The 15538-nt window shown below is 37.8% G+C and overlaps 2 protein-coding genes across 2 annotated transcripts; both read right to left on the bottom strand.

The window, feature by feature from the left end:
• Nucleotides 1–6003: 6003 nt before the first annotated feature.
• Nucleotides 6004–8563, bottom strand: LOC104447414 (G-type lectin S-receptor-like serine/threonine-protein kinase SD1-1). The gene is made up of 7 exons (XM_018874818.2): nt 8126–8563; nt 7910–8026; nt 7307–7446; nt 6984–7191; nt 6646–6883; nt 6425–6575; nt 6004–6326 (listed from the first exon to the last, which is right to left on the bottom strand). Exons 1-7 carry the CDS (start codon nt 8556–8558, stop codon nt 6021–6023), a joined length of 1593 nt encoding a protein of 530 aa, XP_018730363.2. The 5' UTR covers nt 8559–8563; the 3' UTR covers nt 6004–6020.
• A 60-nt stretch (nt 8564–8623) lies between these two features.
• LOC120294000 (S-locus-specific glycoprotein BS29-2-like) lies at nt 8624–9406 on the bottom strand. Its single transcript, XM_039313850.1, has one exon. It carries the CDS (start codon nt 9404–9406, stop codon nt 8624–8626), a length of 783 nt encoding a protein of 260 aa, XP_039169784.1.
• Between the last annotated feature and the right edge of the window lie 6132 nt (nt 9407–15538).

Here is a 15538-nt window from a genome sequence, read left to right as displayed (position 1 = left end):
TGATCATTGTCGTGTGATTTTGATGAGATTAATCAATTGAATAGATTATTGATATACGAATTAATGAAATTGATCAATGGAGTGGACCATTGATATTTGTTATGATATTATTGATTTAGCAAATGTTTTCCTATATGTATATGACTATGTTAAAGTAATATAATTCATTGTTATCTTGCACGTGTATTATACTAGAATTGAAGTAAGTGAATTTTGAATATTGTTTTGTAAAGTGTATAATGTGTCACACCCTAAATTCTATAGGGATAGGGGTAATGATACGACTCTCTTTTCACTCAAAGGACGTAGCCTCTAACCATCCAAATCCAACACTTGAAATCACCATCGATAGTGCTCTCACTCTAATGACATGGAATACACGAAATATGAATGAAATGAGCAATCATAACCCAGTAAGTAGTACCTATCTCTTCTAAGCAGATGGAGCACTTACTATGCACTTAACAAAACAACATTATAACTCTTTTATCTCTATTTCAGTGTATAATATACATACAAAATATAAATGAGTTATATCGCTTTAACATAATCATATACGTATGAGAAAACACTTGTTCAATTAATAATATAATAACAAACATTAATGGTTAAATCCATTGATCAATCTCATTAATTCACATGTCAATTCTCCATTTCATTGGTTAATCTTATGTCACACATCAATGGTCCATTTCGCTTATCCATCTCATATAAATCGCACGATGATGGTTCATCCATTGACCAATCTTTTGCTTAGTATCAAACCATGCTCACGACATGGCGCTTGGTAACAAGGTGAATAAGATTCGCCCTTTAGTAAGGTCTCCATTTATAAAGCCGGTGGCTTGGCCCAAAAGGATATTTTAAATCGGTATGCATACCCATAAGCCCCTTAATGGGTTTGTAGTAATATTGAGCATCAAACCTACATCCTCCAATATCCACAAAGTAAATTCTTAAATAATCTCATATATCATAATACATTTCATAAATTAGTCACATAACCTTTCACAACTGAACTCATTCACAAGAAATATTTTTCATAAAACATTACTCAAATCATTTTACAAGTCATCTTCTAAACTGGTTTAATAGGCCAAATTAAATTAAATGCATGTCATAACTTATTTCACAAATCAATATATATATATATATCTCAATCATTCTATAAACCATACTTAAAGTCAATCTTTTCTTAAAAAATATTACACAAACCCAAAATATATAATATTTCTCAATTTCGTTTATTAAACAGAATATACATTTTCACTGAATAGTTCTCACACCATTTGCAAATATCAAAACATAGTAAATGCTCGATCCGAATTTTATACAGTAAACATACTTTATTCATAATTCATAATATATCGAATTATTATTATTTTGAAGGTATGAAATTACAAATTCTTAGAAAATATTGCAATACTCATTTGGAATGCCCAAAACCAAAGAATGCAAAGCTAAATGAGCCAATGATCTTGAAATCCTAACAATTAAACAAGAATCAACATTAAAACCAAATAAAACTCTACCTCAACAATGGAATGACTAAACTATGCCTAAACACTGATAAATTGAGTCAAACGCACTAACGAATCAATCACTTGAAGCAATTATTCACATCTAAACACAATGCAAAATTGACCTGTGAAATCTTAAAATTTTGCTCCAACCAAATCATTGCTCAAAAACGACTTACTAGGCGATGCGTTAAGGAGTTGAATTGGCCTGGTGAGGTGTCACGCCTCGATCCTCGAGAGCGTACCCATCCCTCTGTGGTCGATAAAAATTTGCGACTTCCTAGGACGAGTCGCCGACTCTTTCATTTTATTGCACATACAAAAACGAATAACAAATTCCCTAATAGTAACCATCTCAAGATAGAAAAGCAGGATAACACATTCATAAAACAAACATGCTTTTATAACACATTGAGTCATGTACATAAGTCTATAACCAAAAGGCTAGTTCTCAAAAAGAGGCTATCCCATCTGACTTACTCTTCAGGTCACCTCAGCTCGACTCCAGACTCTCCATTCTACGATCCTGAAAAATTTAAGCCTGCAATGGGGTGAGATATAAATCTCAGCAAGTTCACTCTCTAAGCCCTGATTAGAAGGGAAGAAGTGTCCTAACCACATTATCACACAAGTAGCACAGAGGACTTACCTCGCCTCAGTTCCATCCTGCATGTCAGCATAGTTCATATCACAATGCATATAATTAATGCATATAACAATTGAAACATCTCATCAACTCAATTAATCACAGAGATTCTGATTATATGGCTAAATTATTATGATACGTCTCATACCATGCCATACAGTTTTGTCTCATAATCAGGTGCATCAACCTCAAACAATCGTGCGTTCCAATTATTAATTAAGCCACTCAAGGCACAGCCGACTCCCATGTTCGGCTATCTACTGGTGTAGCTAGGCATTGTCTATTCCCCATTGAGCACGGCTACGTCTCATTGACGGCTTTCCCGAAAGAACATAAGTCCAAAATCTATTGTGACCCGATACCCTAAAATGCACGGGTAACCCGAAAAGAGATTTAGTAACATCCGGCTTAATTGCTCGAGATGGATTCTCTTAATCAACACATGACCAGTCAATTTCGGCTTAGGATATCGTGCATTGCACTCAAATGCCTCAATTAAAATAGTGATCTGGTCTATTTTCTTTGTATTAAAAATACATGGTAAAATAGTTGTGTGTGAGTACATAGTCAGATTGGACCTAGAAAATTCATAATCTCCAATTTAAAATCTCACTATTTTATATAGTATATAAAACCATTTTCGGTGTTAAAATCCAACACTCGGGATTTTCTGAATAATTATTGAAATTCATAAATTTTGGAATACTCAAATTTCCAATCAGTACTCAATTGGCACAATTTAACATCCAATTGTAGAAATTAACCACACCATTGTAATTAGCACGCAATTCCAATCACCGACTATCCCGATCTAATTTCTGGAAAATAATTAATAATTAAATAAATTACAGGAAATTAAATAAATTACAAAATAAATAAATTTAAAGCATTTAATCGAATTAACCTAAACTAGCTAAACTAAATAATCTAACAAACAATTAAATCTAACCATCCTATTTAATTTAATCTAAGTACACTAACTAAATAAACTAACTAATTCCTAACTAATCCACCTAACTAAACTAATTAAACTAAATTAATACTAGCTATATACTTAATCTAACTAAGCTATCCTAAGCCTAATTAGCCTAATTAATCCACCAATTAGCCAACTAACACCTCTAAGTGTCATTAGCCCACTAATTAAGGATTAGAACACAACTCACCGGTTAGCATGAAAATCGGCTCACGGCGATGGTGGCGCAACGGCAGCCGAGGGAAGCTTGGACCGGTTGAAATCGGCCACAAGCTCGCTGCTCGAGCTAAAACTTGCTGGCTCGAGGACGTGTTGCTTCGGATGGGCTGGGCTCGCGGCTGAAAATGGATACCGAGATGGAGCTGTGGGCTTCGTTGCTGGTGGAGGGAACGGGTAGCTGGCGGGTCAATTTGCTGGCTTCACTGGTTGACTCAAGAAGAGAGATGAACGGTGGAGCACCATTCGGTCTTTGGTGGGCTGTGGGCCGAGCGGAAGAGGGCCAGCGAAAAGAAGTCGAATGAAGAAATGAAGCTACTTCGGTCTTCCGTGGAAATGAAGTTCACTGGCGCGTGGGGAAATTGGGGTCGATCGACCGTTGCTGGTTGGCTTCGACGGAACAGAAGACACAAGGTAGGGATGCTGGTCTTCTGTGCAGCTGGCCGAGAAGTCAACTTTGCTGGGGAAACTCAATAGCTGGTTGACTTGGTGGCCGATAGAGGAGAGTTCAGAGGGGCTGGAAGTGGGCGTGATGATGGGCAGCTTTAGTGGGAAGAGAAAGAGAGCTCGGTGGATGGCAAAGGAGTCCGAAGATGGAGCAGGCGGCGAGGATTGAAGGAGAACAGCTGGCAGAGAGGCTGAGTTCGTCAAATGAAAAAGGAAGTGAGAAGCAGATGCGTCGAGAGAGAGGAGACAGCAAAGGAGGGAGAGGCGGCGGTCACACGTGCTGGGAAGTCATGGCTTGAGGGGCCAAAAGTCAAGAGTTTATCCACCCCATTAAAAGCTTCCACCCTAATTATTTCCAACAAATTAAACTCAAAATTAACCATTTTGATGCCAAAATATAACCCCTCAACCTTAGTTCCGAATTTCACTTTGTTTAGATTTCAATTTTATCCTCAATTTCTCAAATTTGAAATCCAATTTCATCGAAGAAAAATCCCACACATTTCCACAAATTTCCATCACCCAGTAGCTCCGCTTAGAAGTCGAAATTCCCTTCAAATGAGCTAAATCGAATTTCTGCTCATTTTCCGAATCGTCCAATTGATTTTCTATAAAAATCTCGGAATCTCTGAAAATTTTTCAGATGATGAGTCGACGTTCCTAAAATGAGTCGTGACACGACAAAACTTTTCATTTTTGAAATCAAGTGCATTTTTGCGGTTAATTTCAATCCAACGTGATTTTAGTGCGTCCCAATCTATCCGGTAGCTTTTAGGAAATTTTAATGCAATTACCCCGTGGTCGATTATTTTCAAGCCATAACATACATCTTCGACACATTGGTGACTCTCGATTATCATGAAAATCTCAAAATTTCAAATACGGACATAAGGTACAAAAATGACAGAAAATCGGTATAGTGCCGTTCGACAGAAATTTTGTAATTAGGTGGAATCACCCATGCACTAATCACATATCTCGATCGAATCAACCTATCTCTAGTCTCTCGATCGATTCTGACGATGCCGTAATAACCCTTGCAGATTAGCACGGTCGAGCAGTCGATTCCTGGTCGAATTCTCAAAGTTATTGCATTTGGATTCCTTAACGGCTTCACCTAATAGACTAGTTAACTTGTGAATGGCCACTCAGAGAAGAATGCTATGGGCACATCGATGAAAAGCCCATTTCATCTCATCGAAATCAGACTTGAAAATCAAGATGTCACATGAGGTGTCCAAATCGACTAAGCATAATAATTTTTTGCCCTTTTTTTCTTTTTTTCTTTCTCTATTTTTTTTTTTTTTGTCAAGGGAGTTCTCAATTCTTTGTAAAGCAGAATGTCCACTGTTTTATGCTTGACTCAATCTAACATTTTTTTTCTTTTCTTTTTTTTTTCGGGGGAGGGTTCCTTTTGACTTGTTGATCAACACTATTAAATAATGGATGCTTGATTGCTTAAAAGAGGTATGTACTATTTACTGAGTTATGATTGCTCACCCATTTCCTTCTCAATCTTTACAAGTGCCTCCATTGGGAGTCATTACTATGAGAGTGCTATCAATGGGAAATTTTGGGAGTTGGTTTTTTGGTATGATTTGAGGTACGTCCTTTTAGACGAAAGGATGGACATGTCGCTCCCCCTTCTGGTAGGATTCAAGATATGACATCTTTTACCTGGTTCTTCCACCCGATGCTTCATTCGAGGTTGAAGCATGTGGAACTTCACGTATCATTGGAAGTGCCTAGCCTAGTGATTAGGTCGATAAATATAAGCATGCAATAGATAGGGTGATCGAGTATTTCCATCTTTTTGTCGAGAGTGCAAGAAGTTTCTTGCTAAGAAAGTGAGACAAGTCATATTCTTATATGTGATTGTAACATTATTTGGTATGAAAATTATCGAGTATTTCATTTATTTATTAAGATTCTTTTCCTATCACTGCTATAATCAAAACATGGTATTGAAATTGATGTTGCCAACACAGTACATGCTCAGAGTTTGGGGGGGCAGCTGTTTCCCGCTTTCCTGCCCACGGAATGTCTTTCTTACCAAACTGCTTTGGCAAGTGGGGGAACAGGACCGACGTTAAACTTCCCCTTTTTTTTTTTTATTATTTCTTCCATGACTAGGTACATCGCTTTCAGTGAACTTTGAGCGTATCTCACAATGGAAATACTCAACAGAAGTGAGGGACTACATATGCTTGGCAATCTATCTACCTTCTAATAATGTTATGGTAATCTCATTTGAGTTACAATCTCTTCCACTCATTTCAACTTTTGTGTTTTCAGAGCTCCTCTCAATGTAGAAACCGGGCTGCTTGGGCTGTGGTAGCGAAGCGCTCTCACTGTCCAACATCAGAAGCACTGTCGACATACTTGGTCTATCGTCAGGATGCCGTTGCACGCATAATAGCCCGACGTGTATGCATTTTACGACTTCTGACAGATCGAAAGAATTCGGAAGTTGTGGATCTATGAAGTCGCTCGCCTTCCTTTCAAGCCACAACATCCAAGCCTGACAAAAAAAAAAAAAAAAAAAAAGTGAATTTTTAGGACATATCTAGCAATAGTATTGCTCTATTAAGAATTTGACTTCTTATATGGTTGTCGCACATGTCCAAGAAGATTGAAGCAATGGTCTGGATGATTGAACTCTCTATTCCTCTTTCCGCTTATTATCTCCAGCAACACTACTCCAAAGCTAAAAATGTCTGATTTTGTTGAGAAAAGCCCATCTATTGCGTATTCTGGCGCCATGTAACCACTGCAGGAAAAAAGATATGCATAACAAGAAAAGGAATGTGTAAGCCATGAAAATCTGTCTCACTACTTACTAAGTGCCGACTATCCTCTTAGTCTTCACTAGAGATAGATCTCCACCAAAGACTCTAGCCATGCCAAAATCTGAAATTTTAGGGTTCATCTCATTGTTGAGTAACACATTGCTTGCTTTGAGATCCCTATGTATGATTCTCAATCTCGAATCTTGATGGAGATAAAGAAGGCCCCTCGCAATTCCTACAATTATGTCGAATCTCATTCTCCATACAAGAGAATTTTCCCTTGTTTTACCTGAAACAAACCTTTTTCTAATCAGTAATCTAGATGAGAAAACGTTTCTAACAGTGTATTAAATCAAAATCAAACAAAGAAGGTATTGATCAAATCAAACCAAATATGAAAGAGTCTAGGCTTCCATTAGGCATGTACTCGTAGATTAGCATCCTCTCTTCTTCGATGCAACACCCCATAAGCTTCACAAGATTTCGGTGCTGAAGCTTTGCGATCAACATGACCTCATTCTTGAATTCATTGAGACCCTGCCGAGAGTCTTCTGACAATCTCTTGATTGCTATTTCTTGCCCATTTGGCAGCTGACCCTGAGAAGTGAATTGCATATTTTTTCCCAAGTTACATGGGACAATAGAAACGAAATGCATGAATGAAGAGTAGTGTTCTTTTGTACGACGTATGAAATTGTAGACTAAACTCTACCTTGTATACGGGGCCAAAACCACCTTCTCCTAACTTATTTGAATCACAAAAGTTGTTAGTTGCCCGTAAAATGGTGACCCTATCAAAGATCAGAAGCTGTAAGCTATTCTCATCTTCAGCTGGAAGGTCGAATGTTATCCCTGTCGACCATTGAACTTTCATCAGAACAAATGTCCTTTTTTTCCCCAGAATAAATGAACTATATGCAGAAAATGAACAGTTGTTGATGTATCAACAGAGACACAGGTGTTAGCAATGAGGCCCCAGTGATGAACTTTCCAAGTATCAATTGATCTAAAATTCATTTGACTTGATGAGAAAATATAAGATTATTTTCTGTATGCTATCAACTTTCATTATTGATTGGTAACCCAGATGTAAAGAAAACTGATAGTAACAAAAGTAGCAATGCTATGACTTGACGCCAAAATACGAAAAGATAGAACCAAGACTTGGAGTTGAGGTCAGTATTGATGCTTTATTACACTGTCTTTTATGAGATGACTCATCATCCTTAAATATATTGGTTCTGAAAGCAAATTCTATTCAGAGCCACAATTACTATAGAGCAAGAGCTCAACTCAACTAATGGAAATGGAGTACCTTGAGCATGTTTTTTCCTCTTCCAAATAATGCAGAAATAAAGCACCACCAAAAGCGCGACAAATGCCACAGAGGTTGCCACTGCTACCCATTCTTTCCACTTGGAGTTCACTGAATCTGAGAACATTGAGAGAGGTTAAAGGTAATCAAAGGCAATGATGAATAGGATTATCATGAGTCCATGAATAAAAAGTAAAACTAAGGTATATGTACTACCAAGGTCTGAGGCTGAAACGCGAATGTAAAGATCTTGATTTGCATATACGCTGAGTTTTCTGACGTCAAGAAGATCTCCAAACCATAGGAGACAGCCACTTCCACCTCCAGTGGCATCTATGTTCGCGTAGGCCCTGCATGAGCAGTTCTTGAAGCACTCTAATTCACATTCCTTAAGGCTCATGCTCGTGTTCATCGTGAACTGCAACAAATCAGGCATTTTCACACCTTTGAGCCTCTTAAACCCTTCTCCTTTAGAACAATTAAATGGGTTCTTACTGACACACCCACTACTCCACACAAATGTATCCCACTCTGCCTGTGACTTCGGTTGATAACCAATCATGCAGCTACATATTGGAGAATTGCTGATCGTGCACATGCTATTGGGTCCGCAATTCCCATAGACATCACAGGTATCATATGGCAACATATAAATCATGGTCCACTCCTGCGTTTTCTCGCTCCACAGGTACCGTTGTAAGTTCCCTGAAGCGTTTAACACCAAACTCGTGATGGGGATTCATTGAATTGGTTGAACGTGTAGTAGACCTCTTGAGAATTGTTGACGAACTTGGGCAAGTATAACAAATTAGGAACCATCGGCATCCTACTGAACTGTATTCCATTCCAAGGTCCACTTCGGAAGTATTTGACACGTCCCTTACGTATGACTAGTTCGGGAATTATTTCTCCAAGATCGACACCATAGGTGAAGTCTCCAGTTGAGGGATCCTCTGCGCTCTTCCAGGATGTCATGTGCCGGTCCAAACCCATCCTCAGGTCCCACCCCAGCTTCATGCCCGCCAATAATGTGTTGGAGGGATGATCAAAACTCTGCCAAAGATAGTTTCCGGAGATATTTTCACTGTCATCTTTCAAAACTAGATTTCCAGAATCCAGGAGCTGAGCAACTACGCTTTGCGAAGTAGTATTCATGTTATTCGACGACCACAAGACTCTTTCTGCTTGGTCGACAAGGACTAGTTTACCTTCATTACTTATCCTCAGAACCCCTGACGAAGCATTCACCGGATTATCTCCATTTGCCACCCAAACAATTGTCTTTTCTGGGATGTTGTGGTACCATATTGCGAGGAATCTGTTGCTGGAGTTTCCAGGGCTGAAGAAACCTAGCTGAAACTTTTCTCCTGCCGACACTAGGGTATCACCATCACGAATTGGCTCAGATGAGCTCAACACATCGACTGACTTGCATACTTCTAGTGCAAACATACAAAGTGAAATGAAATACAGTATGGAAAAACAGGGAATTTCCATCTATTAGCCTTTCACGCTTGCAAATAGAACTAGCAGGAGGAGAAAATCGAGTTCATTGAAAATTCGGTGATTGGTGAAATGAAGAAAGCGGGAATTCCTCATGATGTGTTGGTTCCATGACCACATAGTTGATGGTTGATTTCCACGAAAATCCGGGGTTAGTTGGAATGATAGAGAGGTAGAATAGTTTTCTTGATTTTATGATTCGATGATCCAATAGTTGATGAGCATTTGCCATTAGCAGCCTACCACATACCTTATAGACTTTCCGAGACTTTGAATCTGTTTTAGCGTCCCTTTTCACACGTGAAGGACTCATCATTTGGACCTGTAGAAGCTAGACAAGAATTGCGCCAGCCAAATTGGAAGGGGGAAAATAGTTTAAAATATCTTGGGTAAATTTGACTTTTCAACTTATGTGAACGTGCAGGAAACAAGAATTGCGTTGCCACGAAGGAACTACCGCTAGGTCAACTTTCTAACTATAGCAAAGTTTGAAAGCCTGCCAATTTTTTCACATCAATCATGTAAAACAAGTTTATCACGTCAATCATCAAGAACCAAAATAAACACTTCCTCCCCTCATTATTGTTCTTTGTCCCATCAAATTCTCCTAGCTAGTTCATTCCTCCTCCAATCGTTTATCCTAAATGCTCTCGAACTGAACATGACTATTCCAAGGACGGTAGTCATTCTTACAGTGGTTATACGTTTTTATCTGAAATACATGGGCCCATCAAGGCCAGGCCCATGTCTTTAATAGACAAACTCAGCCCATCTTCTTTCTTGTCTTCTCTAGATTATTCACGTGAGGGAGGCAGTAGAAAAAATAAGAAAAAGAAGAGGAGAGGGAACTCGTCCACGGGAAGGAAATGGGGTGAAAAGAAAGAAATTTTCGCATGTTCACGAAGCTGAATCAGTTGCTAATTGCAATACCCGGTAGGTGCTTATGCCTTTCATTCATTTAATCGGAGTAATACTTGGTATTAGAGCACAAATTTGGAGCTTTGTGGATTTTCAATTACAAGGTTTGGTTAAGGAGTCATGAAGCTGCAAATATATATATATATATATATATATACATATGATAGTTTAGGATAGTGTGGAGCCGTAGAATTTTACATAACTTGATTTAGACTTATTACTTGAAATACTAGGTTTTGGGAAATTCTTGCGAGGAAATCCAATTTCCAAGTTATTAAGTTTTGGAATTTCATGGAAACGTGGATTTTGGCATTGTAAAGCTATGGGTTTTGATGGGAATTGATTTGGAGCAACAATTTTGTTAGGGTGAAATTCTAGGGTTTTGCTTATGAGTTTAATGTAGGTTAATAATTGTTATAGTATTTTACCATGTTTTGATGACGATTCTCGTAAATTTGCTATGATTACAATATCATCAACACGTATAGTTATGTTGTGCGCATTCACAAGTAAGTGGTGCTATATCTTTTGTGAAATTTTAAACTCATGTCTTGAAAAATATAGAGATTTAATATTATATAAGTTACAAAAGAGTATGTTGTATAAAAATCTAGACCAAATATTTACTACGTTTTAATATTTGTGAATAATTTTAGAAAATTTTAAGGAAAGGTGTTGTTAAACATTAAATACACACACACACACATTGATTTGTGTATATTGATTCGTGAACTTGGTTAATGAAATGGGTTGAGAAATGGTATGTGAAATGTATTCTTGTTTAAGAAATGAGTTATGAAATGATTTGAGAAATTCTTTGCGAAAAGTATTTTTGGTGTATGAGTTGAGTTGTGAAAAATTATATATTTTAGTTTATGAAACCAATTCATATTATATATTTGTGGATTGACCTTGTGGGTATTGGAGGATGTGAGTTTGATGCTCAATATTGTTGTGAACCCGGTTGAGGGTTTGTGGCTATGCGCATACTAATTTAAGGGCTAGCTACTAGCAATATAATAAAGATCATGCCAAAGAGGGAGCTTGGTCACCTTGTCACGAGACGTTACGCATTGCAATGATTGATATCTAAGCATGAAATTGGCCAATGGATTGGATCATTGGCGTCTGATTTTGATGACATTAATTAATTAAATAAACTATTGATATGCAAATTAATGAGATTGATCAATGGAGTGGACCATTGATGTTTGTTATGATATTATTGACTTAACGAATGTTTTTTGATATGTATATGATTGCATTACAACAAAATAATTCATTGATATCTTGTATGTGTATTATACTAAAATTGAAATAAGTGAGTTTTGAATATTGTTTTGTAAAGTGCATAACATGTCACACTTGAAATCCTATCAGGGTAGGGGTAATGATATGGCCATCATTCCATCGAAGGACACAGCTTCTAAACATCCAAATCCAACTTCTGAAATACCCATCAATAGTGCTTTCACTCTAATGATCTAAAAAGGCAAAATATGGATGTAATGAACAATAATAACCCAATAAGCAATGCATATCTCTTCTAAACAAATCGAGCACCCACTATGCACTTTACAAAATAATATCATAACTTTTCTATCTTCATTTCAGTACATAATATACATACGAAATATAAATGAGTTATATCGCTTTAACATAATCATGTACATACGAGAAAACACTTGTTAAATTAATAATATCATAATAAATATCAATAGTCCAATCTATTGATTAATCTCATTAATTCACACGCCAATGGTCCATTCTATCTATTAATCTCATGCTACACATCAATGGTCTATTCCATCGTTCCATCTCATATAAAACTACACATTGATGGTCAATTCATTGACCAATCTTTTATTCAGTATCAAATCATGGTCACAAAACAACGCCTGATAATAAGGAGATCAGAATTCCTCTCTCAGCAAGGTCTCAACCTACAAAGCTGGTGACTCAGCCCAAAAGGATATTTTTAATCAGTATGTATACTCACAAGCCCCTTAATGAGCTTATAGTGATATTGACCACCCAACCTACATCCTCCACCAATCTCCATAAAGTCAATCCATAAATAATCTCATATATCATAACAAATTTCATAAATCAATCACATAATCTTTTACCACCGAACTCATCAACCATAAATATTTTTTTGTAAAATATATCTAAAATCATTTCAAGACTCGTCTCATAAATCAGTTTTACAAGTCAAATCAAATCAAATGCACATCACAAAGTATTTCACAAATCAATATATATATATATATATATATATATATAACATATTATAAACCATACTTAAAGTTGAGCTTTTCATAAAAAAGGTTTTGCAAACCCAAAATATATAATATTTCTCAACTTTGTTCGTTAAACAAAATATATATTTTCACCAAATAATTCTTACATCATTTACAAATACCAAAATGCAGTAAATATCCAATTCAAATTATATACAACAAAAGGCTTATTCATAACTCACAATATATCAAATTATTATCATTTTGAAAACATGAAATTACAAATTCTAGGAAAGATTGCACTACTCATTTGGAATGCCCAAAACCAAAGAATGCGAAACTCAACGAGCCAATGATCTTGCAATCCTGACAATTAAATGAGAATTGACATTAAAACCAAATAAAACTCTACATCAACAACATAATGGCTAAACTACATCTAAATGCTAACAAAGTAACTCAAACGTGCCAACAAATCACCCATCTGAAGCAATTATTCACACCTAAAGGCAACGCGAAACTCACCCACTGCCTGCCTCGATCCTCCGGTGCATGCCCATCCCTCGGTGGTCGATTAAATAGCGACATCCTAAGATGCGTTGCCGACCCATTCGTTTAAATACACATGCGGAAGTGAATAATAATCCCTAGACAACAATCATATGGGATAAGAAAGTAGGGTCACAAATTTTCGAAAATCACAACACACTTATATACACATCAAACTAAGTACTAGTTTATATATATAAGTTTGCAAAAGATGGAAAAGCTTCAGGTCCTCTAAACATTCGATCCCTCAATAGAAGATTGCGGGGTCTCAGGCTCCAGGGACTTCAAGTCTACTGCTACTCTGCCAGGAGGGTTTGCCATGCCTTTTCCAAAAGCAACCTCCAGCACCGACATAGGGATCTTAGATTCCGATAGGGGACCTTCTCTTTGTCCATTTCGCTCATGACGATACCACGATCTGTATTGATGGGGTACTATCCAAGATAAACTCGCATCAACCCAAACAACAGATCTCATGAGTTTATAGACCCATCCCCTTGGGTCCCCTTGAAGCGGAATATAAGATACTTGCTCTGTGACCTTATGAATGGACCTAGACTTAGAACCAGGGAAGGAAGAGTAAATTTCCTGCAGGTATGCATCCCACATTGGGTGAACAACTCCCGTTCAAGCCCTTCAGGGACAGCCTCTTAACAGAAAACGACTCAGCCCTTTAGTTCAGAGCCTAGAGACACCCAAAAATTTCAGGATGGAAATGTTTCTAACCTACCCAAGCTGTATTTCTTGAAGGATCATACCAGGCTAGAGAAGAAGAGAGATCTAGAAAGCCATGGAGAGTTTTGCACAAAGCACACACTTTACTTCCGGAGACTCCTCCCAAAACAATACAACCTCCTTACCTTATATAGGCAATAAGAGGTCACAAGGACAAACACAGGGACCAACACACTGGTCCGGAAACAAACAAAGGCACCGAAAATTCCCGGGAGGGAATTATTCGCACACTATGAACAGTAACTGTACTATGAACAGTACATTCCCTACCCTAGTGCTATAATAAAAGTGAACAGTGACTTTGCTACAGTGAAATTGTACGGACTCAACGGTCTCGTCCGTCACGGGCATTGTAGCTGCACACTGAGTCATCATCTGAGCTGTCTTCTAGGAGATGTGCCTCGTATTTTGCTTGAAGGGCTTCAAGATCTTCAGATGAGAGGATTTGATTCAGCCTTCTTGACGAGGATGCTTGTTCATGAGCCCAATGGGATGCTTCTTCGCTGCCCAGTCTGTATTTTCGCTGGTAGTGTTGGCAGGAAAACTCGGTGGAGGCCAGTTGGATGGCTGTGCATAGTAAGATGTGTCCATGTCTTGAAATGAGGATGAAAGTCCTTGTTTGTAGGGATTCTGGGACAGATGACCTCCAAAACGTGCATAGGGGTCTTGAGTAGACTGGACAATGTCTTCTTCGCTTGTCATTTCATGCTCTCCGGACGATGCAGCTTGTCTGTACTGTCTGAGTGCTTCCTTAGCTTCTGGTGCTAGGTCATAATGATCCCACGTAGTGGGTACATTATTCCAAATATCTTCGGGAATGATTTTGTTTTCTTGGCATATGATTCTCTGGAGTTCTCGGTACTCATTTTCACAAAATCTAACAGATCTGGGATAAGATTTGTGAATCCAGGCTTCTCGGCTGTTCAAATGAGGTTTATAGGATGTAGTTCCTATTTCGAGTGGCCGTTCAAGAATAGTGCCATTATTTCTGCAAAAATTCCATGGACGTTGGAAAATCAGGATGGTGTGAACTTCGGGATTTGGTGTCATGGTTCTTAGCTCATTTTCTAAGTCTTGTTTCCAGCATGTAGGATGATAGAACCAATTAAGAAAGTCTAAGAGATTCTTATCACTTTCCCTTTCGATGTTTCTTCCGAGCATGAATATCCTTGTGAGGTTGGCAATGAATCTTCTGGTTGGAATTTCGATGGCTAGTAAGTACTTATTGATTAAGTACCATAACAGTGTTTTGAGTGATCGGGAAATCATCTTCCTTCCAGATAAGAGGATGAATGAAAAGATAATTTGAATTTAACCCAAAAGGATGAAGAATCGAACCTCCATTGAATCTAAATAGGTCTCGTGTGGTGGCATTGCCACATGAGATTCTCTAGGTTGTCAGTAAGACTGTCATTCTGGATTTGCTGAATAATCTCCTAGGGAAATTTCCAGCTTGGCAGTCTTTGATCTTCTCAATCTTGTATTTGACACCATGATTGAGCATATGGAAAGCAGGTCTCTTGATGTACATGTTGATTTCAGCTGGTGCCTTGGGTCTTGACAAAAAGTCAGCAAGTACATTCTTTTTTCCAGGAATGTGTTTGGTTTCAAAGGAGTATTTTGAGAACCATTCAGCCCATCGAAGCAGTTGAGAGTTTGGAATCTGTTTCTGTTTAAACTT

Source organism: Eucalyptus grandis, chromosome 5 (assembly GCF_016545825.1).
Source record: "Eucalyptus grandis isolate ANBG69807.140 chromosome 5, ASM1654582v1, whole genome shotgun sequence".
Taxonomy (NCBI): domain Eukaryota; kingdom Viridiplantae; phylum Streptophyta; class Magnoliopsida; order Myrtales; family Myrtaceae; genus Eucalyptus; species Eucalyptus grandis.
The sequence above is the reverse complement of the archived record's forward strand: the minus strand, read 5'-3'. Positions and strand labels throughout refer to the sequence as shown.

Bases quoted from the DNA above. Each gene is read 5' to 3' on its own strand.
- LOC104447414 (XM_018874818.2), bottom strand. From the start codon at position 8,558: ATGTTGCCATATGATACCTGTGATGTCTATGGGAATTGCGGACCCAAT. The intron at 7,447-7,909 runs GTACTCCATTTC...AATGGTCGACAG, and splicing joins GAGGAAAAAACATGCTCAAG to GGATAACATTCGACCTTCCA. The intron at 6,327-6,424 runs GTGCGACAACCA...TTTTTTTGTCAG, and splicing joins GCTTCAATCTTCTTGGACAT to GCTTGGATGTTGTGGCTTGA.
- LOC120294000 (XM_039313850.1), bottom strand. From the start codon at position 9,406: ATGGAAATTCCCTGTTTTTCCATACTGTATTTCATTTCACTTTGTATG.